Source organism: Taeniopygia guttata, chromosome 8 (assembly GCF_048771995.1).
Source record: "Taeniopygia guttata chromosome 8, bTaeGut7.mat, whole genome shotgun sequence".
NCBI lineage: Eukaryota > Metazoa > Chordata > Aves > Passeriformes > Estrildidae > Taeniopygia > Taeniopygia guttata.
The window spans coordinates 17,123,830-17,146,836 of NC_133033.1; the positions used below are offsets into that span (position 1 = coordinate 17,123,830).

A 23,007-nucleotide genomic window follows, 5' to 3' on the forward strand; every position below is an offset into this window, starting at 1 on the left:
TGCTTTATTACAACTGGACAGTAGACTTAGTTGTTTGGATTTGCTTGGATTTTTGTGTAAATGATTTTTAATTAAAGTGTTGTAATCATCTACTGCATAGCATCCTATTTGGCTAGATTTTTTTATTTGTAGTTTGTGTTCACATAGATTTTTGAAAAGGATGGGACTATTGTTGACTTAATGCTATGAAAAACAGATGTCAGCTTCTTCATGGAGCATTCATAGTGGATCTCTTGTCTTTTGTAATATTGATATAGGCATTGGTAGCATGGTTCACATGAGCCTTGGGTAGCAAAAGTAGCAGGATTATGTTGATTAGCTGGAACTTGTTCAGAGTACACATTTGCCCTTTTGGTCTGTTTTCAGGATTGAATTCTGCTGTCATGTCCTTACATGAAAGAAAATAAAAGAAACACAGACCATTAGCTTTTAAAAAGTATTCAGGTTAGGACAGAATATAGGGTTATATCGAGTGAACAAATGAAACTGACTCAAATAAAAGGTGTTTGGGTACAGCATGGGAGGGTTTTTAAGACTGATAGATATACCTAAGTAGGAGTATGTTGCACCATTTTGTAGAAGTAAAGCAATAAAAAATTGTGGTTTACTTGAAGCAAGTTTGGGTTGTACAGTCAAAGAGCTTAAACTATTGATTGTCTGGACAAATAATGGAAGGCATCTTTAAAAATACTGGCTGATGGTGTCTTTTAGAGATAAGCGATGTTGAGAGATGTTTGCATTACAACTTGCACTGGGATGTACTTTAGTGCTTTGGCCTGCATTGTTTGTTTATTATCTTTAACATAGAATTTAAATAAAAAGTATTTTATACTGTAGCAGTTACTTCTATTGCAGTTTGTTTTGATAGTTCCCAATTCCTTATTTAACTTGTCTGAGCAAGTCTTAAGTTGTGGGAAATATTGCAAATTCTGCAGGATGGTAGCTGTAAATGACTTGGGTAAAGAAAATATCAGATCAATGGTTCAATAATACAAAAAATTCTCACTTTTCTTGTTTTGTTCTGTGTGCAGCAGAAAGAGGGAAAGAAGGAGCGAGCAATGGTGGATAGAGTGTTTATTGCACGAATATGTCGAATCCTGAAAATAATGGTCCCTAGAACACTTTGCAAAGAGGTAAGTATTGCCTGCATAATAAATAAATGAGGCTGGAGTCAAGTGTCTTTTGAAATTACATCAGAATTTAAACAACTGCATATACATTACTTAAATAGGACTAAATTGTGCTATGTATTTTAAAGTAGCAGCATAATAATATAAAAGTCTACGTTATGTTCAGTTGTTATATCACTAAAGGTTCTGTTTTCAATTACAAGATAAGCCACTTACTGTCAGTTGATAACTACTGTTGTAGCATAACTTTTAAAAGGGCATCTGGGTTTATCTTTTACAAGGCAGTACACTTCTCCTTCTATGTGCTTCCTGTCTTTAAATAGGATGCAGTTTATTCATTATTTTGGTTTAATAACTTACATCTAGGCCAACCTGTATTAAAAAATGAATTTCTCAAAAATTCTCTTCAGTATCATTTCAGGAAAGCTATGCACTGTAGAAATCAGTGCCTCCATCCTTTTCAGGCTTTCCAGGGCACTTCTAAAAGAAAAAAGATCCAAAGCATTAGTTGAGCGCAGAACTTAAGCAATGAAATGTAAGAACTTAAATGTACATCAGGCACAAGAGCAGTGAATTGTGATGTCCAGAGTGTAGAATGGGGACCTTCAGTAGCTCAGCTACAAAAAGGAGGTGCATAGAAGGTAGAAGCATGGATGGAAATGCCTGTGAGAGTGCTCACAGACCTAGCCTTTATCAGCTTCAAAAGGTCAGGGCCATTAGAAGAGGTTATGGATAATCCCATAAAAACTCAAACCTTTCTCCCATGTTTGAAAACAAGTTTGCTGGTCAGCCTGACCATATTCCGGGAGGACTGTGAGCAAAACTTCTGTTTTAGACTGTAAGCTAACTCTGGCCACACAAGGGACAAAAACGTGATTGCAAGCAGCCTGGATTTACCAATGACAGATCATGCCTTGCTAACCTGATTGCTTTCAGTGATGAGAGAACTCACTGTGTTTATGGATAAGTGAAGAACAGAGGACATTGAATACTTTGATACCAGGTCTCCCTTAATACCCTGACAGCCAAACTGAATTAGCTGGATGAGTGAACAGTGAAGTGCATGGAAAACTGTCTGCACTGTTGTTCTGACTGGAAACTGGTTACTAGTGGCCCTGTTCTGAGCAGGGAGTTGACATAGATGATGTTCAGAGGTCTCTTTCAACCTTATGGCAGAAAGGTGTCTCAGAATAGCAGTAACCTCTTTATTCCTGCAATTCTCCATCTTATAATGTGTGTCCAGTATATGTATCAACCAAATACAGCTCTTTAAAAGGCTAACTTTCACCATAAAAATGTAGTTCAGTACTTTATTTAAGGTATTGTACACTAATGTGTTTCCAGCAAAGTAAGTAAATATTACATTAGCTAGGGCAGCAGGGTAGTACTTTTCTGTTAGATACAGTTGGATGAGTTACTAAAAAATTGGTGAATTTTAGCCATTATTTAACTGCTACATTTCTATGGTTGTACTAGACAGGTTATTTGCTGCTAATTGCTGTGATGCTGGTAGTCCGGACTTACTGTGATATATGGATGATTCAAAATGGAACAGTCATTGAAAGGTACCTATGCATTTGTTATTTTTAAACATTTTCTCATGTGTTTAACAGGGAAAGTTGACTATCAGAATACATATTCAGATATTTTATAGCTTGCTTGTTTAAAACAGAAAACTGGTGTAGTTGCAATTTGGGGAGGGACCGCTATATTTTGGTAAATAAATTATTTTTGTTCATCAGTAAAATTATTTGATTAAATTAATATTTTTAACTATTTATTAAATCTTCATTTGGTAACATTTTTGTACACTAAAGACTCTAAATCTTGTTGATCTGAATGTCCAAGAAGGTACATAATGATGGTTTTATGTCTTAAGTCTAAGACATGTTGTGTGGCTATTAGAACTTTTATTTCTTCCCACTGAGCTGTTTGCTCTTTAGATTGATAAAAACATTGCTTTCAGTCTTAATATGTTAGAAAGTGGTTTTTAGACCTCTGATTATTCTTGCTGGTCTTGTTGCTAATTGAAGCAAATCACGTGTCTTGAACTGTGAATTCAAAATGATACTGTGTTTGAGGAGAGACATTTTGTGCTTTGTAGAATGGAAAGACTGTTTTGTTTCTCTTGTGAGAATCTGTGAAAGCATAGAAGGGAAAGAACTGGTATTCTGTGACCATGAATTTTTGAGCCCTTAATGTGGGCATTTCCAGAGAAGCAGATAGGAGATAACTGCTCAGTCTGCGCCACTTGCCACTTAGCTTACAGGAGGGTGTCAGACTGGATCATACAGCTGATGCTACAGGTTTCCATGATGATTTTTTTTTCTCTGTGTGGTCCCCTGAGAGTTTATCTACTTAAGTTTGTACTTTGTTATTTCTCTTGTAACTGACTCTTAGCTGGTGGTCATTTACAGTGCTATCATTGGCCGCAGCAGAAAAGATTTCAAGAAATACTTGTTCAACTTCATTGCTGCAATGCCTGCTGTAAGTGCTTTTCTTGTGCTGACCTATTAGTTTTAAATGTAAATTAAAATTTTGAAGAAAAGGTCTCTTAAAATGTCTCTTAAAATCTCTGGAAATTAGTTGTTTCACATACAGATCTGTATGAAAGCACATTTAATTTTCTGGCTCCAATGTGTGGGGGACTTTATCAGCATATTTCCTTATTGGTAGCAGCTGTTTTTTTAACAGCTATGTTTGGGTTTTCAGGTTAGTTTTGTTGATGGCAATTTTGACTATAGTTTTGGGATTCTTTTGGCACCATTGAAGATGAAGATTTTTTTTGTAGACTTTAATTTTTATATTCCTTACATTTTTCACAGATTTGTTATGCTTTCTTCCACACTTTAACTTTCCTTCAGCTTATTGACAACTCTGAGCTGCACCAGATAGAAATAATTATTGCTATCTGGTTTGCAATAAACTTTAAAACTAGTTGACAGATTTAAGGCAGTGATTGTAAAGTGGTGGCTCTTTTCTAGAACTTATCAGAAGAGCTGAAAATATATAATACAAATGTATTTTATCTTAAGTGGTGAGGTCCACTGGGACCTGGAGACAGAAACCTAAGCAGTGGTCCTGTAGACACTGTTGGATTGGTCTTAGGTGTGTTTATGGCATTATTAACTTTAAGGGGAGAATTGATCTGTTTTAAAGTGTTTACACAATTTATACTGCAAATTGATCTAAGTATATTTGCTCTTGCTAGTTAAATATTATTGTCTCTTATTTTAGATCTCTTTAGTAAATAACTTCCTAAAGTATGGTCTAAATGAGCTGAAACTATGCTTCCGAGTAAGACTTACCAGATATCTCTATGAAGAATATCTTAAGTAAGTAACACCTTATCTACAGATTTTTGAAGTTGATTCAAGTAATTTTAAGTACATAGTAAGAAGGTTGCAATTAACTTGCAGTTGAGGATGAATGGCTTATCCAGGTTGTATATGCCATAGTTACAAAGACAGTGAAGTTGGCTCAACTGGGAGACAGAGTGCACTTCCATGATTGGGTCAGATTCCAAAGTACTTCAGGTGCCTTCATATGGTGAAGACTGAATTGGATGTGTAAGCTTGAGTAGTTCCTTCTGTACAGAATTTTGGTTGTCAGATGTGCTATAGTAGTGTGTGAGGGTTTTCTGAGTTCAATAGCAGCACAGCATGAGCCTGAGCTTCAACTCAGACATCCTGGAGCCTAAATGCCTAAACAATCCTGCAGCATTTAATGTGGATTTAGTCAGGTAAAAGCACAAGCTATGTTGATTCCATACAGTAATGTTTGCCCTACTTAGCATCTCAGTTGTATGAAGCAAGGGTGTTCCAGTTATTTCAGATCCCAGGTAATGATTTTTTTTTTCCTGCCACTTAGCAATTGTTTTGTTTCAGGGCTTATACATACTACAAAATGGGAAATCTGGACAACAGAATAGCTAATCCAGATCAACTCCTTACACAGGACGTGGAAAAATTCTGTAATAGTGTAGTGGACCTGTACTCAAACCTTAGCAAGGTAAGTCTTTTGAGAGACAACTTTGAGTAGTAGCTGTAGCCATTTAGGATGGGGATGTCAGCTCACAATTACATGCATTTGTATGTGGATTACTTGGAGTATGGTATTAAAAAAATTGTTTATGATGCTATATTGTTTCACACTCTTTGTGGCTTTCATGACTAAAGCACTGTTGCGAGTTGTTACAATTTGTATTAAATCTTCTTTTAAGAACATTCAGCATTCTTTTGCAGATGAACAGTGATGAGTTTGCTCTCTCAGGTAGATGGTTTTCAGGAGAAAAGCAATGGCTAGCTCTCTCAAATATTTTTGTGTGTAGGGAGGTGTGGTTGAATAAACTTTTCCCTCTTTCTTGTGTGAATTTTAAGGTGATTGGGTCGTGAATAAGAATACTATTGACATTTTTAGACTAAATTTTTTTGATGCTATGTGTTTCATGCAAGCTGCGTATAAGTAAACTACAAGTTACTTTGTTCAAAACCTTCTGACTACAAAACCTGTAGTTCAGCTGTTTTAGCTTAGCGAGGGAGGTTATAGAACTTTGCAATGTTCCTCCTATCAGGGACATAGCCAAAGATATGGCATTAACTTTTCTTTCAGTATTTCTCATAATTATTTCAGTTAAATTTTTATGGGTTCTAGTCCACCTTTGATAAGTGAGCAGAATGTCATTACAGACCTAAAATAGCAAAGTACTCATTTCATATGGTATGTATTTATCTGATGATCATGATGTTTTTATGTTCAATTCTAGAGCCAATGTTTTCAGGAAAAATCATGTGGCTGAGAATCCTTTTGTCTTAGCTTTTAGTTTGTATAATAGACCAGCCAGTATTGTAGTACAGAGCTGTAACTGTTCTTGGGGTGGTACATGGCTTCTGGGCTATTTTATATTAGTTTTGTGTTTGTGTTCTAAGGCTTTCTTCCTATGCTTCTTACAGCCCTTCTTGGATATAGTTTTGTACATCTTCAAGCTTACAAGTGCAATAGGAGCACAGGTAAATTGAGTGGGTTTTTATAGAACTATAAGCACTTTTTCCTTCTTTGGTTTTAGCATTGTACCTGTTTGGAATCTGAGGAAAACTCTAGGTGGTAGTTGCAGATTCCTAAGTGATTTGAAGGGCTATACTGAAAATAGGCTTTTACACCTAATGTTTTGTGTGCTTTAGTGCCCTCTATTTTGAGGCAAGCAAAATAAAACCCAGTATTTTCAGGCATCTGATCAACAATGCGAAGGACCAAGAAAGTTCTTTATTTTCTTCTAGTACTTATTTGGAAATCCTATTTAGTGCAACACCCTTTTAACTGTTTATGTCTTGCATTAATTGCATTTAAAGGTGAGAACAGGTTTTCTGTTTCTGTGCAGCCTCTGTGAGGGGGAGCCATTTCTTGCACTGAGCTGTAAGACTCGATAAGCTGAATAATGGCAGAATTAATTCTTCAAATCAGTGAAATGATGCATTATCAAAAATGTTCAAGAGTTGAAAAGGAGTAGCTATAAGTCACATGGTGCAAGTTTTGTTGAGACAGGCTTGCAGTAAGGCTTAACTGAACCTTGGTAACTGTCAGTCTCAGATGTCTTTGTTCTGCTCTCTGTAGTAGTTACTGTGTGCAGTTTATGCCAAATTCAGTTTATGCCATTCCACACTTCAGTGGTATTTAATCATCTGTCCTTCGTCTATGGGAACGTAGGATCCAGAACTGCTTGAGAGACCAGGAAACATGTATAGAAGACAATGAGAGTAAAATATTGATTGCTGTGTGACACTTCAGCAAATGTAAAGAAAAAGAAGTAGGTGGAAAGGAGGGGAAAAAAAAGAGAGGGTACTGTTGGAAATGATGCTTACAGGGTACCAGTAAATCATTAATGAAATAAACTAGGACAGTAGGGGACAGGTCACACTAGGTGGTGATAAAAACCTGAATAGAAGGCTGGGGTGGGAAGGACATCTAGGGACAGAGAATTAGTGAAATTAGTAAAGTAGCATGTACAACACCAAAGAAGGTGACATGATGAGAAATGCATATGTAATTGAACTGGCAACATGGACACATAGGAGGTGAGAACTAAGGGATTCGTGCTTTCTGGGCACTTTGGATATAGATACTGTCATTTGAGACCACCTAAGCTTTTATTCTTTTTTGATATTCACAGGGTCCAGCTAGCATGATGGCATACTTGATTATTTCAGGATTTTTCCTTACACGTTTAAGGAGACCAATTGGCAAGATGACCATTATAGAGCAAAAGTATGAAGGGGAGTACAGATATGTCAACTCACGGCTCATTACAAACAGGTATGCACTTGCTTGGCTGCTGAGATGTAAGTGACTATACTGTGGGGTAAATGAAACTTGTGTGTTAAAATATACTTGGGAAGTATGCTGCTATCAGGTCTGAGCCAAGTGTTTGCATCTTTATATACTGTAAAGTAATTTGTATCTGCATTATATTCCATAGTCAAGACTAAGTGCGGTTTAAATAATTCTGTGTTCTGCTGTTGTGAAAAAGTACAAACTCTTATTTCATGAAGTAACTGAAAGTGCTGTGTTCATATTTTGTGGCTGACTATTTTCAAAAACTGTCTTCAACAAAATGAAGTTGCATTATTTTTATTTATTTTTAGTGAGGAAATAGCTTTTTATAATGGAAACTTGAGAGAAAAACAGACTATTCACAAGACTTTCCGTAAGCTGGTAAGCCTCTTTTATTTCTTAAAACATTTTAAGCAAAACTTAATTAATTCTGTAGTGATGATTCTTGACATGTGTTCATAAAAATTGTCTTACAGTGGCATGATGTTTTTGCAGCTACTTTCATTTGATTAAAAAATTAGTTGGTAGGCTATAAGCAGAACAGAAATTTCTGTTAGAATGGCCTTTCTCTTGCCACTTACCTCCTTGTCATCCACAATTATTGTTTGCACTGTTGAGTTTCATGTGCAGATTGTTTTAATCACAAATGCAAGTCTTTGCCAGCAGGGATTCTTGTGCAGTGCTTACCACACTTAACAGAGGCATGTTAATGTATCTGAAGTACTGAAAAATAACCGTTTGGAACCAAATGTCTAATAAAAGATAATAAAACAGGTACTGGTAGTTTGAACTTCTTTCTTCTGTAACTTACCAGGTGGAACACTTGCATAATTTCATCCTGTTCCGGTTCTCTATGGGTTTCATTGATACTATCATTGCCAAATGTAAGTGTGTGTCAAGTGCTAATGGATTCCTATAAATAACAAAACAAACTTTTACATAAGAAATGTCTTTTTTTCTTACTGTTTCAATTAATGTGCAGCTTAATATTTATTCTTGAACTGCAGACCTTGCCACTGTGGTTGGCTACCTGGTTGTTAGTCGTCCATTTTTGAACCTGTCTGATCCCCGTCATCAGAATAGCACTCATGCAGAACTTTTGGAGGTAAATAGACCAGCATTAAAACAGCCTCTAGATTTTAAATTTTGTTAGTCCATATAAAGAAACTTGCTTCTACTCTAGGATTACTACCAAAGTGGAAGAATGCTACTGAGAATGTCTCAAGCCTTGGGCAGAATAGTCCTAGCAGGCCGTGAAATGACAAGATTGGCTGGGTAAGATTAATTGTAAGAATCTTTCTCATCTCAATTTCAGAAACTGATTGTAGAATTAAAATTAGCTTATGTGCTTTGTTCCTTGCAGCATGCTAAAAATTCAGTAATTAAAAACATTTTATGCTGAAAACGCATCTGAGGATGTGCTAATTATGTCCACCAGAAATTTCACATCTTCATAGTACTAACATGGAGTATAGTTGAAACCTTGTCAAATGCTCTTAAAACAATTATATATTAATTATTTACCAAACTTTTTTTTTACATCGTAAGAAGTAAAATTTGGCTATTACAGGAAAAGGAGCTTTTAAAATATGTGCATATTAGACAACCTGGTGCAACTCTAAAATGTAAACATTCTGATTCTGTGCTGGGTTGAATAACTTTGTCATTTTAGCAGTTTGACAGAGTGCTTATTAGGCCTTCTGTGGATGATTTTTCTTTATTTAAGTTTCACAGCTCGAATCACGGAATTAATGCAGGTTCTGAAGGACTTGAACAGTGGCAAATATCAGCGTACAATGATATCACAAGAAAAAGGTAAATGTGATATAAAATACAATATCTCATCTCTGTAGCATTTCAGTCACTAATACATTTTTCTTTATTTAAGATGGAGATAAAAAGCAACCTTTGTCTTTGATACCTGGATCTGGAGAAATTATCAACAGTGATAACCTTATCAAGTATGTTTGTGAAGTTTCCACAAGTTCAATAGTTCAATATTTTTAATGTAGACTTTTTTTAAGTCTTTGTCTCTGCGACCATTAATAGAGGTCTGAATACCCATTATTACAATTTGCAGTTCCTGTTGAACATTAGTTTATTTATTAACAATTCCACCTCATACCCACTCAGCATTTCTGTTCTGTTAGCCAATCCTTATCCTCTCATATTAGCAGGAGACATACTCTGCTCTCTGGACTTGGGGTTTTTGGCAACATTCCTGCTGTCCTTTAGAATATGACTTCTCAGACCATCATGTTTTCTCTTAGAAATATGTTAGTTATGGATTTTATCCCATTATATAATTCAGCTGTAAAAATCAGGGCTGAGTCTGTATTCATTTACAAGTACTTGCTTTTAGTTCTGCATGCTTAGAAGTTTTGTTGATGTACTTGTACATGATTTTCCTACATTCTTTGCAGTATGAGGAATGTGGCATTGGCCTAGTACTAGTACTTAAAGGCATAAAATACAGCCAGTTAAAAGATAAATAATCTCAGTCTGGACAGTGTGGAAAGCAGATAGGGAAGTAGAGAGGAAAGACAGGAAGGAAGGGGGGAAAATGGTGATATAGCTATTTTAATTCATTTTAGAAAAAAGGCAAGGGGGAGGTGAGCAGAGAAGTCATTCATTGCGTGTTGTAGAACTAGTGAGATACCCTTCACTGCTAGGTTTAAAATGCCATGCATCCTTAAATGTAGGTTTATATCCACAAGTATTTTGGAGACCAAAGGCTTAGAAAGGGTCAAAAAACAAATACAGGGGATAAAACCAAGCCTGTAGATGTAGATGTTTAAAGCTGGGGTTTCAAGAACTTCCTTAGCTGTTAATAGTTGGAAACTGGGAGAGTGAATGAAGTACTGGTGAGGTGTTTCCCAGTGCCTTAAATCTCTCAGGTGAACACACAATATTAGCTTTTTTTTAGACAACTGTTGTTTTTTCTTTTTTAATTTTGCAATACATACAGGTTTGATCATGTTCCATTGGTGACACCTAATGGAGATGTTTTGATTGAAGACCTTAACTTTGAGGTAAGTTTTTTTAGTATCATAGGGAACAATAGTAATATAAAATTTTCAAGGGAAGTTGATAGCTTCAAAGGTCATCCTATTTATAAGAAAAGTGCAAACAATTTGTCATGTTAGTTAAGAAAAAAAAAAGGCAATAAGCTATTTTATCCAAAAAAGTTTTTTTTATTACAAGTGCATTTTTCTTCCAGCTGCAGTTGGTGCTAAACCAGTTGGTAAAAAAACCTAAATTTTACTGGAAATTGCTTATTGTAATGTCAGAAAGTTGTGTAGAAGCATATAATTATACTAGATTGTCTTATTGATTGTAGAAACTTTCAGCAATACTTTTTCACTGCCATTTTATGTGCTGGCTTTGCAATTTTAGGTTCGATCTGGTGCAAATGTGCTGATTTGTGGGCCAAATGGGTGTGGGAAGAGCTCTCTGTTCCGTGTTCTTGGTGAGGTAAGGGAACTTGATAAAACAAACAGGGGAGAATGCAAAGCATGTTTGTGATTAGACTTTTTTGTCAAGTTTTAATATTTTTCCTTTTGCAGTTGTGGCCTTTGTTTGGTGGGCGTTTAACAAAACCTGTAAGAGGAAAGTTATTCTATGTTCCTCAGGTGAGACCAAATACTTTACTCGACAATAATGTTCTCTTTCTTTGTACTTTGACTATGTTTAGAAATATTTGACATATCTTTTTGGTTCTAATTGTATCTCAGAGACCATACATGACTCTTGGAACGCTCAGAGATCAAGTTATATATCCAGATACTTTGGAAGATCAGAAAAAGAAAGGGATTTCTGACCAGGTAATGATAATTAGTTCATTAACCCTTTGTCTTGCTCAGGATGACTAATGCTTCTAATTCAGAAATACTGAAACTGCTATGAAAAGCACTGCATTTAATAGGACTCTGATATTTACCAGGGTTGATAATGTTATGGTGTAATCCTTTATAGCTTTTTTTATTTGTCATTCCTGTTTCCATAAAAGGTGCTGAAGGAGTACTTGGATAATGTCCAGCTGGGTCAAATCTTGGAACGTGAAGGAGGCTGGGATAGTGTTCAGGACTGGATGGATGTACTCAGCGGGGGAGAAAAACAGAGAATGGCAGTATGTCTCAAAAGCATAAATGCTTAACAAATGCAGAACATGAGTAAAAAATAAAATCTGAACTGTAAGCTATTTTTATTTATTAAATATTAGTATTTAACTTAGAAAAAAACCACCAAAATGTGAAACACCTAAATACTGAGAGAACAACTGAAAATAGTGGTGTTTGTACTCAAAATTTAAAAGGAAATATTGGCTTTTAAACATCCTTTCACCATGTCTTGTGCTTTCATTGTATAAACAGAATTTCTAAAATAATTGTCTTGAATAAAAAAGGTATAAGATAATGTGCAGCTTTTGGATTTTCAGGTTTCAGTGAGTACCAACTTAATTCCCTTTCCATAGTAGATTTTTGGACACTAATTTTTAGTTTAACTTCTAACACTGCACCATTGCTGGTAGCTCTGTATACACAGTATCCCTTTTTTTTGGTTTGCATTCCAGATGGCAAGGCTGTTCTATCATAAGCCCCAGTTTGCAATTCTGGACGAGTGCACGAGTGCTGTCAGTGTGGATGTAGAGGGCTACATTTACAGCCACTGCCGAAAGGTGAGCTCTTTGTTTCTGGAATTATCTCTCTGGACATTAACAAAAAATGTAAAATGGTACAAGGTTCACTCTTCCTTATGCCTAGCGCACACTAAAATTTTTTTTTTTAATCTGGATAAAAGCTTAGAGGGGCATACAACTTTATGCACACTAGAATTCACTAATTATTTTGTAGTCCCAGGATAATTTAGATGTACATTTAGCCTCTGTGATATTCAGAGAACTCTTACGAATTGCTAAGTAACCTCATTTCTCCAGACAGAGTCTTAGAATGTCAAGTTAGGACCAAATAATCTAAAACTGTAGAATGCTTTCTCATTCAACAGGCTTCTTTTGACCAGGGCAACAGAAGTAAAAGGTTGCAAGTTAACATTTCCATCTATTTTGAAATACGAAAAGCCAAGCACTCTAGGAAGATATGATGATGCTAAATATAGCTTTGTGTTTCCTTGTCCTCTTAAACTCACCGTTTCAGATTCTGTAGTGCCATGTGAAATCAATAAGATTTAATTTCACACCCTAGTCTGGGAAAGAAAGGGCTTGAAATGACATGAGTTACTGAGTAGCAGTATTCCAGAATGATAATGGAGCAAAGCTGTGCATCCACTGAAATATGTGCTTGAAACTGAAGGAGCCCTCTGGAGCAGTGAATGGACTCCAGAGGTGAGGGCTCTACAGGAGAAAGAGCATTATTTCATGAACTGGTTTTACCATATGTATCAATACAGTGACAATTCTTAAAGTCTATTTTTCATATACTTCTTATTCTATTAACACAAATATTCATTTGTGCTTGCCAAGTGGCTAGTGCATGTTGCTGAAAAAACAGAATTCCTGGTTAGGCTGTCCTTGTAGAAAGAAAAAATGTTATCTTGCTTTATCATCAGAGTCATTTTGTCCTTGCTCCTACTGTTGGAGATGAATAGTTGGCTAGGTTGAAAGGAAACAAAGGAAGGTTATTCACTTTAAATTGTCACTCTGAGTGTGTAATTGATTACTGCTTTTGTGGGTTTGGGATTTTTTTTGTTGTTAAAATTCCTTTATTCACCAGCTTTATTGTTTAAGTGCCTCCTGCCTTGCCTCTTTTACTCAGTTAATTTTATGTTTGACAAATCTTTAGGAGTAAAAGGATAGTGAAATCAATTAAAAATTATAAATCCCTCCTGACTGCTTCCCTCCTCACCCTACCCCACAAAATCTTGTAATAAAGGCTATATATGTATAGTGTTAATAACAGTCTGGAAGTTTGTGGTTATGAATTTTAGATCTTCATCTGATACAATACTGAAAAACTAATAGCACCTTAGCCATGAGAAGAATTAACTGTTTTGTGGGTATTTTTGTCATATAGGTTGGCATCACTCTCTTCACCGTTTCCCACAGGAAATCACTCTGGAAGCATCATGATGTATGTAATCTTAGCTTTCTTAAGAATTTTTCTGGGTTTTGTTGACTGACTGTGTGAAATTGACTTGGTGATTCGAGGTGTTATCATTTTACATCCTAATAGGTCATGTTCTCTTTGGGTTTTTGTAAGGTTTTACTTTTCATCATCCCATTTTACTTTTTGAAATATTCTTACGCTTTTAGTTATGAAATGCTATCCCAAAATTGTAAATGTGTCTATAAAGTTTGAGAGGCTTGCTTAAGTCTTTTTTAGACTCAAAAAAAATCCTTGAACTAGAATTCAGTAAACAGCATAGATTTTTTGCTTTCATTATATCTAATACATTTATGCTTTAAAAAAATGTCTCTGAGACATGGACTTTCTTATTGCAAAGTAAGATTTTATTGTTCTTTTTATGCAGACAGACTGTACCTGTGGATAAAAATACTGAATTCATACACGGGGATGAATCTATGCCCTGAGTATATTGACACAAAACCCAAGAGAACAGCGTTAAGTCTATATGTGGCTATTAGCAGACTCATGTATGATATGCAAAAATGTAATTTGACATTTTTACAGAGGCAGGTGAATTTAATGATATGTGAGGTGGGAGCAGCTTACCGTCTGAGTTTAAGATTTTGCTAGAACTTTTAAAATGTTTTTTAAAGATTTAAAGAAGTATGTCAAATATAATTTATTTAGGTCTTTACAGAGCTGGTAATTTTTAATTAATAACATATGTTGGTTTTTTTTTCAGTTCTACTTGCATATGGATGGCCGAGGAAACTATGAGTTCAAGAAAATAACTGAAGACACAGTTGAATTTGGATCTTAAAGTCATGAACTGAACTGCTAGAGATTGATGATTACAGGAAATACGTAGAATGTCAGACAATGTACCATAAAATTACTCAGCTTGTTAAGCATTTACTATTATGTAGGATATTGCTAATTGTGTATATGTTGGTGTAATTATTGATATGTACTAAGAATGTCCTTATTCTTGTGGTTTAAAAACCTGCCTAAATTAAATTGGGCTTAAATTAGTGTAACCTGATTCATCCTGGGATGCAAACCATTTGAAATCGGCTGATTTGACTTTTGTAGACCTTCTTTCCCTTCGGTGAAAAACCCTGTTAAAATTAGGGTTGCTACCTCTCTTGTTCCTGCAAAGCAGTCTTGGATTTTTGCTCTGTTCTATGCATGTTTCAGAGAGATCTCACACAGTGCAGGACATTGTCCCATCTTCAGATCTGTGCCCTGTTCAATGAAAGAAAGAGCCTTTTCCTTGTCCAAGCCTTGTGATGTAGCCAATGTGCCCTTGCTGAAAAAGGATGAACTGAAACTAAAAGACAAAACTAATTCCTTCTGGTGTTTAAAAAAAAAAAAGATTAAGGTTGTTACTTGCCGGGATTTAACATCTGTCTGTCCATGCAATTCTCTCTGCAGTTCAGCTCCCATTCTCTCCCAGTTTAGCAAAAGCTTCATCCATCCTCCAGCCCAACTGTCCTTTTTCTGTCAGAGAAGTATTGTGGTAATGAAGAGTTGAGAGGAGGTTGAGGGAGGAAAGGGTTGACCCACAAGAAAAAACAGGAGGGAAAGAAAAGTGATGATCCCTGTATCAAAGAAGCTTGTGAATGTTTTTAGTTCTGAAGAAATGAATGACTCTCACAAGAGGGAGCAGAGAAAAGAATGTGGGTCCAGTCATTCCTCAAATCAGTAGAGGTTATAATGGGCTCAAAAATGTTAAACTATGAAATAGCAGACAGTTGTCCTGTGTTTAGTCCTATAACACAGCAGTTACTTTTTCCACGTTCCTCCTTTTCTCCCTCTTACAAAAAATGTGTTGATCTTATAGTTTTAGCTGCCCTTCACGTCTAAATTTGAAAGCAAGTGATAATGGTACTCTCTGGTCTTTTGGACTGTGAAGCCTGAAACAATGCTTTCAATCTTCATGTTTATTCTTTTATTGTCATGATGTTTCTTGATTTCCAATACAAATTGTTTACTGGTGAATCTGTGTTTTGTAAGGATCTCCAGTCGTTGCTGGTTTTCCTGTTCCAGCTTCCAAATCCCCTCAAAGGAACCAAACTCTTAAAATTGTTTACTGTAATTGCTTTTTTCATACAAATGATTACTGTGGTTGTCGTTTGACTTTGCCAAGCATAAATGCAGCAAGGTGTATTTTGTGATCAGGGAATAGGAAAGTATAATTCAAACTGAATTGCTGTTTAGGCTTTAAAACAAAAAAATTACAATACCTATGTTACAGTGAAGGTCTAGTAGTTTTTTAGTGTTCCATGTAAGATGTAATATAGGAATGCACTACATGAAGGCATGCATAAAATATGCAATACATCTGTACTTTGTGCATCTTTTATCGAGGGTTTGGATTTTAAAAAGCCCCTACTTTTTATAAAATGGATATGTACTTGGATGCACTGCTGTTTGTTAATTTTTACCCAATTTGATTAGTAAATTTCTTTCATGTTGAAGTTACTACCTGTTAATATTTTTTCTTTTATCATAGTTCTTGCCCCTACCTGTCAGTATTCTTTCAAAGTATTCAAATGCAAACAGCTATCCTGGTACAAGAATCTAGCAACTACAATAGAATCTGAGTATAATGCATCAATGAAGATCATAAAGGTTCTCTCTGAGGTACAGCATATTCAAGAGAATAAGGTACCAGAATAATATTTATGCTTGTTTTACATGAAGGCAGATAGGTGCCTGATTTCACTAATCTCTTGGTTCTGTTCTGTTCAGGTTCTCACATCAGCCATAACATAGCAGGTAGCAGCATGCTCTGTGTGAGGTTGTAGTCTTTTTCCAAGTGTAACCATGGAAATAGGGATGCCAGATAGGTTGGTGTGGGATGGTGTTTTGGTTTAGGGGTTTTTTTTTTGGTTGGAGTTCTCAGCACAAATGCAGCTTCTTCTCTTGGAAGGGATGTTATAGTAGCCTTTTTGAGAGACAAAAAGTTCTTGAAACTGAGAAACTTGCTATGATCTTTGTGATTAGGGCAGTCTTTTGCAGTGAAGTAGTGAACTTGGGATACTTTAATGTGATTTTAATCCTAACAACTAAAACCATACACAGCACACTTACATTGCCCCCAGCAGCCAATCCCAATTGTATTTTAGAATTTTATTGAGTCTAACAGAATTTTGTGTAATCTTGTATTTATTTCTAAAACTAACAACAAGCAAACAAACAAATCCATCTCCAAAACCAAGGAGGAATATGTTTGCCTTTAGGTGCCATGAAGTTTGTTGAAACTGAGGATGCTGGTGTCTCCTTAGGGCCAGGACTTGGTGTTTCTAAACATACTGGAAGGAAAGAAAAATATTCTTCTCTGCTTGATTGTAAGGGGGGCTTATAAAGAATATATAAAAAATTATATTTCAGAATTAAATTCTTAAAAGGCCTTACATTAAAGTGTTTGAGACAGACTTGATCTAACGAGGGATTGTAAAAAAAATCTAATGAAAATGTTTGAAGTCTCAGTTCTGTTGCAGAATTGCACTGTGATACTGTATTTTAGTTATGTTTCTTTAATAGCACAAGTTGGAAGTTCATGAAATGGAATTCTGAACTACCTTAATAGACAACATACTGATGAATACTTTCAGTCTCAAATTGCTGGTGCTTTGAAGATGGTACTGGAAACAGTCAGATGGCTGCATTTCAACGGTGGGAAACATTCCTGTGTGTAAATACTGTAAAGTGTTTTGGAGGGGGAAATGGCGCTATGTAAATGTAAGACATTAAGTGCCTCTGAAATAATAAAAAAAAATCTAAAGATAAAATGTATCTAGGCTTTTCATGTTTCTTAATGATGTGATTAGGAATTCTGTAATAATACAGTAAATGCATATGCAACAAATGCCACGTTGTTCAATGAGCCAGTTGTCTTTGTGTTCAGCTTTGAAAATCTGCAGTGCTGTCTAAAATTTGCCCTGGAATCAGCCAGGTGATGCCATCTGGTTTAGGCTTAACCAAATACAAGAGCTCATTTCTTGAAGACACGTACTTAGAGCAATGGGATTATAGATGCATTAATCTGCCTGAAGTCTGCACTGAGATTGGCTCAGTTGGCTGTAGTGTGGTGCTAATAATGTACAGGCCATTGACCTAAGAGGTGGACTCCATGATCCTTGTGAGTCCCTTCCAGCTCAGAATATTCTGTGATCCTGGCCTCTCTCTCCTTTGTCTCCTGGCCACTTCTTTTATCTTTGTTGATTTTAGAAGGGCCTGAATAGGATTAGCATAATATCACTATGTAGTTCTTGTGCGTGCTCCTTAATCATTGTACTTTGAGGATAATAAGTTAATATTTTTCCACCGTCATTGTATTTGTACATTTTAATTGTTTTCCTTTGTTGTGGTAGACATAACAACTATCAGGATACTTGAAACACGGTAGTGTAAAAGTGCAGCCAATATATGCTTGAATTGACCGATTTTTAAGTGATTAGTATTTTCTAATGCTAACTAGTACAGATTTTTTTCTTAACTGAGATTAGTTGTGCAACAAGTGTATTGTAAGGCATTCTTCAAGGGTGGAGCTCCCTTTGAAGGAAAATGTCTCAATCAAGAATGCAGTCTTACAAATCAAAGTGTTGTTCAATAAGGTTGATGAATTAGAGGAGCAAAGAGGAATTTCTGTGTTGTGGAGGGGATGTTTAATACATAAATTTATTTTTTGATACATTAAGGTAAAAGTTAAAAAATCCATTATTAAAATTTAAATTTAATGTTGTTGGTACTGTGAGATGTACATAGAAACATCCATGGTAATGATAATCTAAAATCTCGCTGCAAAAAATAGTGGGGTGAAAGTTTCTCTAGGTTTTATAGAGAAAATAAACCACAACTTTATCTGTCAAGAAAATTAACAGTGTGCAAGTTCAAATTTCTGCTTACAAGGCTGCTGTTCAAAGCAGTTATTTCTATGTGTAATCTATTTGCTTTTTTATTAGGTGTACGTAGCCAGATGGTTTGTGCCAGCCTCTTACCTGAGCATGGAAAGAGCTTCCTTGATTTTACTAATCAGAGATGTGCAACTGTGTCAGGAAGAGGTGGGTTGGTTTTCCCTTCATGTGTTGTGATCCAGGCTCTTGCCAGTGGTCTGGACACAGTCAGGTTTTTATTGTGATGCCTGAAACTTCACTGGGAAGTTTAGAATGGATGTGCACATTACAGATTCCTATGTTTGTTTGTATGTTCTGATGAAATCCATCCTGTCACATGTACTTGGAGAGGATGAAACTGGTTTTATTCAACCCAAACCATTCTATCATTCACCTTGAAACAGAAATATAGCCAAGTTAGATTATTATGAAAGCAGCTTGTCTTTCATATTAAAAACCTTAGAAAAAATGTTATCTTCAAAGCCTTCCTTGAACTTCTGCATCATTTTCTTTCCTTGAATTTGAAGGCAGAGTCAGGTGACAAGCAGCCTGGAACTTCACAGACAGAAGCTGTTTTAAGGGAGTAGTTTGGAAAATACAGTAAATTCAGGGATTTAATAGGAATAATATGCCTAAGCAAATTCCATCTGGATTGACTTGAGAAACTGAAGACATTTTCTTGTTTGCCAGTAATCCTGCAAAGAATGCTACAATGCAAGAATAATCATCCAGTTGGCATTTTAAAATGGGAGAGAAGGGAAACTTGGACTATGTGAGGGTGTGGAAACTTGGACTTCCACACTCTACTATGTGGAATATGTCTTTCACAAACCAGGCTTAATCATAATCTCTCTTACACTGCTTAGAAACCTCTCTCTTAGTGACCTTTGGCAAGTCTGAACCATAAAGATCAACACAATTGCTTTTACTGGTGAAAGGAGCACATTTGCTGTAATGCCCAGCCCTGTGTTCTGCTTGTCCACAAACCAATATCCTTTATGTCCCACCCATCCCTCATTTTAGGAAACCAGTGGCATCTACACATGATGCTGACCAAAATAGAACAGAACTGGAAAAATTAGGCCAGTTCTGTCTAGACAAAAAAAAAAAAATGCTGAGACTGGTTTACTTGGGCAGAAATAGGGAACTTCACCCATGTAACTAAGGAAATTTTCTCCACCAAAGTGACTTAAGAGTTTGGCAGAAATCAAAGCTAATTTTTTAAGGTTGATTATTGAAACTCTGGGGGAGGCTGCTCTGAAGGACAATCCATGTGTGCAATTGAAGAGGCATTCTATGTAACCAAATATACCCTTAATCTCCTTATCCTGAGTGGTTTAGTGCAAGTAGGTCCTAAAAACCAATTGACTACTTTCAATCACTGTGAATTATGACAAGTGTAAAGGTGCTCCCCAAAATAAGCTAATGTTTATTTATTTACTTAGTTGTAGTATTTTACTGCAGGAATGTGTTGCCACAAAAGCAACAGCTAAACACAGCTATGTCAGAAGTAACTGACGGGATAGACATGGTAACACACTGAAAGGTGCAGTATCTATAGAGGGGTTAATGTGTTGGTAAAAAATAATAGTTAAAAAGTAAAGCATGTGTGCCAGAGGCTTTTTAAAACTTGGATGCAATATTATATATTGCAACAAGACTTCTCTGAAAAGCCAGGAGCCGTGTGCAAAAACTTTTTGGAGGATAATAGGGAATTAAGGGCCAAGGTCAAATCTCAGCCCACCAATGCTAACTAGATTAAGAAAAAAAACCTTTCCATTTTTTTCAATTATGAAAATAGTTGCATTTACAATAGTTCTATGCAGAGAGTTTTAGAAATGCTGCTTGAGGTTAGATGTGCACTTTCTCTTCATGCTGAGGGTGTTACCACTGTGAGCTGCCCCTTGGGCCCTGGGGTGCCTCATGCTGCTGGCAGGGAAGGTACTGGAATGGGGCCATGTCTCACAGGCAGTGGTAGTTCCTGCAGGCACCGTGTATTTTGTTATCTCTGAGTTTGTTCTGTAGGGACCTGCTTGAGAGATGGGTAGAGAAAAGTAGGCCTCTCAGCTGGGACCTGTTGTGACTTCTTGTGCCTATCACTGGCTGTGGAGTGGAAAGTAATTTTTTTACAAAAGGTGTTTTTGAGGTTGCTTTTTCAAGACAGGCTCAGCAGAACTCAAAGCACATACAACCCAAAATAGCCCAGGTTTCAAACATAGCTGCCTTCCAGCTATTCCTACCCATGCCTTTCTTTTCCTTGCCATTGGATAGCATGTTATCACAGTTCCAAACATAGCTTGTACTTCAGCATAATTCAAAGGGCTTCTACAGCTCAATTCATGACATCTGCAGCAGTAGTAAAACATTTTCCAGTACTTCTAGAAGACTACAGTTCTTTCTGTAAGGTACTTAGTCCGTTCCTTTAAGAGTTAAAAGGGCAGTAAGAGGACTGTTTTCTGTTTGAAGGATACTGAGGAAAGAAAGTCTGGTAAGAAGCTTAAGAATCAGCATGAAAATCTAAATTCTCTGCTATTTCTGAGTTTCTGAGACTAAAGAAGTTCGTCAGGAGAAGGGAGTATGGTTTTATGCAGGCTTCAATACCCACATGCAAACAATTGGTAAGTATTGATGAATTGTTAACTGGGGCCTTGTTTCCAGCAATGTTTGAATATTGTACAACACAGGGTATATTGCAGTCCAAGATTCCTGGAGAAGCTGTCAGAGGGGAGCACTGAATAGGATATGGGAAGCGTTCAGGAGAAGAGAGCTGTTCCTGCCCTTAATATCAGATCTTGTTGGGCTGTTCAGTCCATTATTAGAAAAGAGGATTAGGAAAGAGAGAATTTCATTATTAGAAAAGAGAGGCTCTAATAAATTTCTTGTGCCCTTTTCCTCCAAATTTTGGTGAAATTGGATTCAAACTGTCATTTAGAAACAGTTGGATTGTTAATGTGTTGATTATGCCGTTTTTTACCACTTGGTGTCACCTTTTCTAGGCGCAGGAAGCACAGAAACCAGAGAGGGATTGCAGAATTCCGCAGTGGAGCTGGCTTACGGCAGAAGCGGGAGCTGCGCCCATGGGCGGCTGCGAGGGGAGGGAGCAGCGGGTGCGGTGTGCGCGGCCCCGGTGGCACCCTCGGTGAGCTCTGCAAGTGATCATGTTAAGAATCAAGTGGAAAGCTGAGAAATCATACTCCACTCTGTGGAGATGTACATATTTGGGGTGAATGGATGGTAAAGTATGAAGGAAAGAGAGGGAAAGCGTTTTTTGTTAATCAAGGATGCACTCTTTAAAATAAAAAACTCAACTCACAAACCCACTTTTTTTCCCTGGAATAATGAGTGTTACCTATTGGAGTAGGTTTCAAAATCTCACTTGTCACTCTAGCTCTTCTAGTACACTAGCTGCTTGAGTTGTGTAATTACTGAATAACTAATTAAAAAAATACCATGTGTTCTCACTGGGAAAATATTTCTCTGTTGAAAGGAAGGTGAGTTTTAATTAAGCCTCTTTTAATTAATTTTTTTTTAAATTTAACAATGTCAGTACTTTGCTACTTAAATATTTATTGAAGCAATAAGGTAGAAAATGTAAAAATAAAGAAGAAAATGCAACAAGGAGTATAAATGATATCTGGAACTGTAAAGTTCATGTTAATAACTTCATTGCTATTTTAAACGAGACAGTAAAAAATTACGCTTAAATGTAATTAGGTGCAGTAAGGTACTTGGAGCAGTGCAAGTGAATGTTCTGGAAGTTACTGTCTCAATTATACTGACCAAGGGGAGCTGTAGAAGGTAAAAAAACAATGCTTCTATGCTATTAATATATTTTTGATTGTGATTAAGGGATATGGATTTATTCAGATTCTATATCTTTATTAAAATGAGTCCTGCCTACCTGTCTGAAGAAATAAGGCAGTGGGTTCATCTCTCATGAAAAATAAGTAATGGGAATGAGTAGGAGAGGAAGGGAAACATCAACAAAGGAGCCAGGGGAAGTCAGGAGCAGAAGCATTTCAAGCTTCTTACAAGAGCCAGTGACACAAATATGTCACTTTTGACAAGATGAGAAACAGGCACAACCTCTGGAATTGGACATCTGAGATGGCCTGGCTGTGAAACCCTGGAGGCAGTCAAGGTGGCTGCATGTTTATAGCCAGGTACTGGCAGGTTTGACATGAAGAAACCACCCCTGAGGGAAATTTTGCTGTGAACTTGGCTAATTCAGCTACAGTTAGAGGCTGAGGAGTTACAGGGAAAGATGTTCTTTTTGGGTTCTCTGGGGGGATGCTGCAAGAGGCTCTGTGGGTTGAATCAGAGCCTGTGCCAGAAGAAGCAGAAGGATCTCACTGGTGAGAAGGTTTCTCATTATATGTTGTAAGAAAGAGATCTGCAGCACATCTTTATGCCCTGAGCTTTGCTAAAATTTCTGCTGTAGAGCCTTGGAGGACACATACCCTCAAATAAGGGAAGGGCAGCTCTCTGTGGCAGTTTGTCTTTGTAAGGGACTGACTGGGCACTAGTCTGTGAGGGAGCATATGCCATGGTGAGTAGTACCACACC

The 23,007-nt window shown here is 36.6% G+C and overlaps 1 protein-coding gene and 1 long non-coding RNA gene across 3 annotated transcripts in view; both read left to right on the forward strand.

Moving 5' to 3' along the window:
• Positions 1-17,341, forward strand: part of ABCD3 (ATP binding cassette subfamily D member 3) — a 28,760-nt gene extending 11,419 nt beyond the window's left edge. For both annotated transcript variants that reach the window (XM_030279193.4, XM_030279194.4), the window contains 21 exons: positions 1,032-1,133; positions 2,607-2,695; positions 3,548-3,617; positions 4,368-4,465; positions 5,018-5,141; positions 6,083-6,139; positions 7,297-7,439; positions 7,769-7,838; positions 8,272-8,341; positions 8,465-8,562; positions 8,641-8,732; positions 9,184-9,272; positions 9,346-9,418; positions 10,426-10,489; positions 10,854-10,931; positions 11,024-11,089; positions 11,192-11,281; positions 11,467-11,586; positions 12,031-12,135; positions 13,487-13,543; positions 14,283-17,341. In XM_030279193.4, coding sequence (XP_030135053.1) covers positions 1,032-1,133; positions 2,607-2,695; positions 3,548-3,617; positions 4,368-4,465; positions 5,018-5,141; positions 6,083-6,139; positions 7,297-7,439; positions 7,769-7,838; positions 8,272-8,341; positions 8,465-8,562; positions 8,641-8,732; positions 9,184-9,272; positions 9,346-9,418; positions 10,426-10,489; positions 10,854-10,931; positions 11,024-11,089; positions 11,192-11,281; positions 11,467-11,586; positions 12,031-12,135; positions 13,487-13,543; positions 14,283-14,360 — 1,833 coding nt within the window. In that variant the 3' untranslated portion in view covers positions 14,361-17,341. The remainder of the gene's footprint in view (positions 1-1,031; positions 1,134-2,606; positions 2,696-3,547; positions 3,618-4,367; positions 4,466-5,017; positions 5,142-6,082; positions 6,140-7,296; positions 7,440-7,768; positions 7,839-8,271; positions 8,342-8,464; positions 8,563-8,640; positions 8,733-9,183; positions 9,273-9,345; positions 9,419-10,425; positions 10,490-10,853; positions 10,932-11,023; positions 11,090-11,191; positions 11,282-11,466; positions 11,587-12,030; positions 12,136-13,486; positions 13,544-14,282) is intronic.
• Positions 17,342-18,616: 1,275 nt separating this feature from the next.
• Positions 18,617-21,757, forward strand: LOC140684587 (uncharacterized). Its single transcript, XR_012057037.1, has 2 exons — positions 18,617-21,059; positions 21,438-21,757. It is a non-coding gene; the product is annotated as an uncharacterized lncRNA (long non-coding RNA).
• The last annotated feature ends 1,250 nt before the right edge of the window (positions 21,758-23,007 follow it).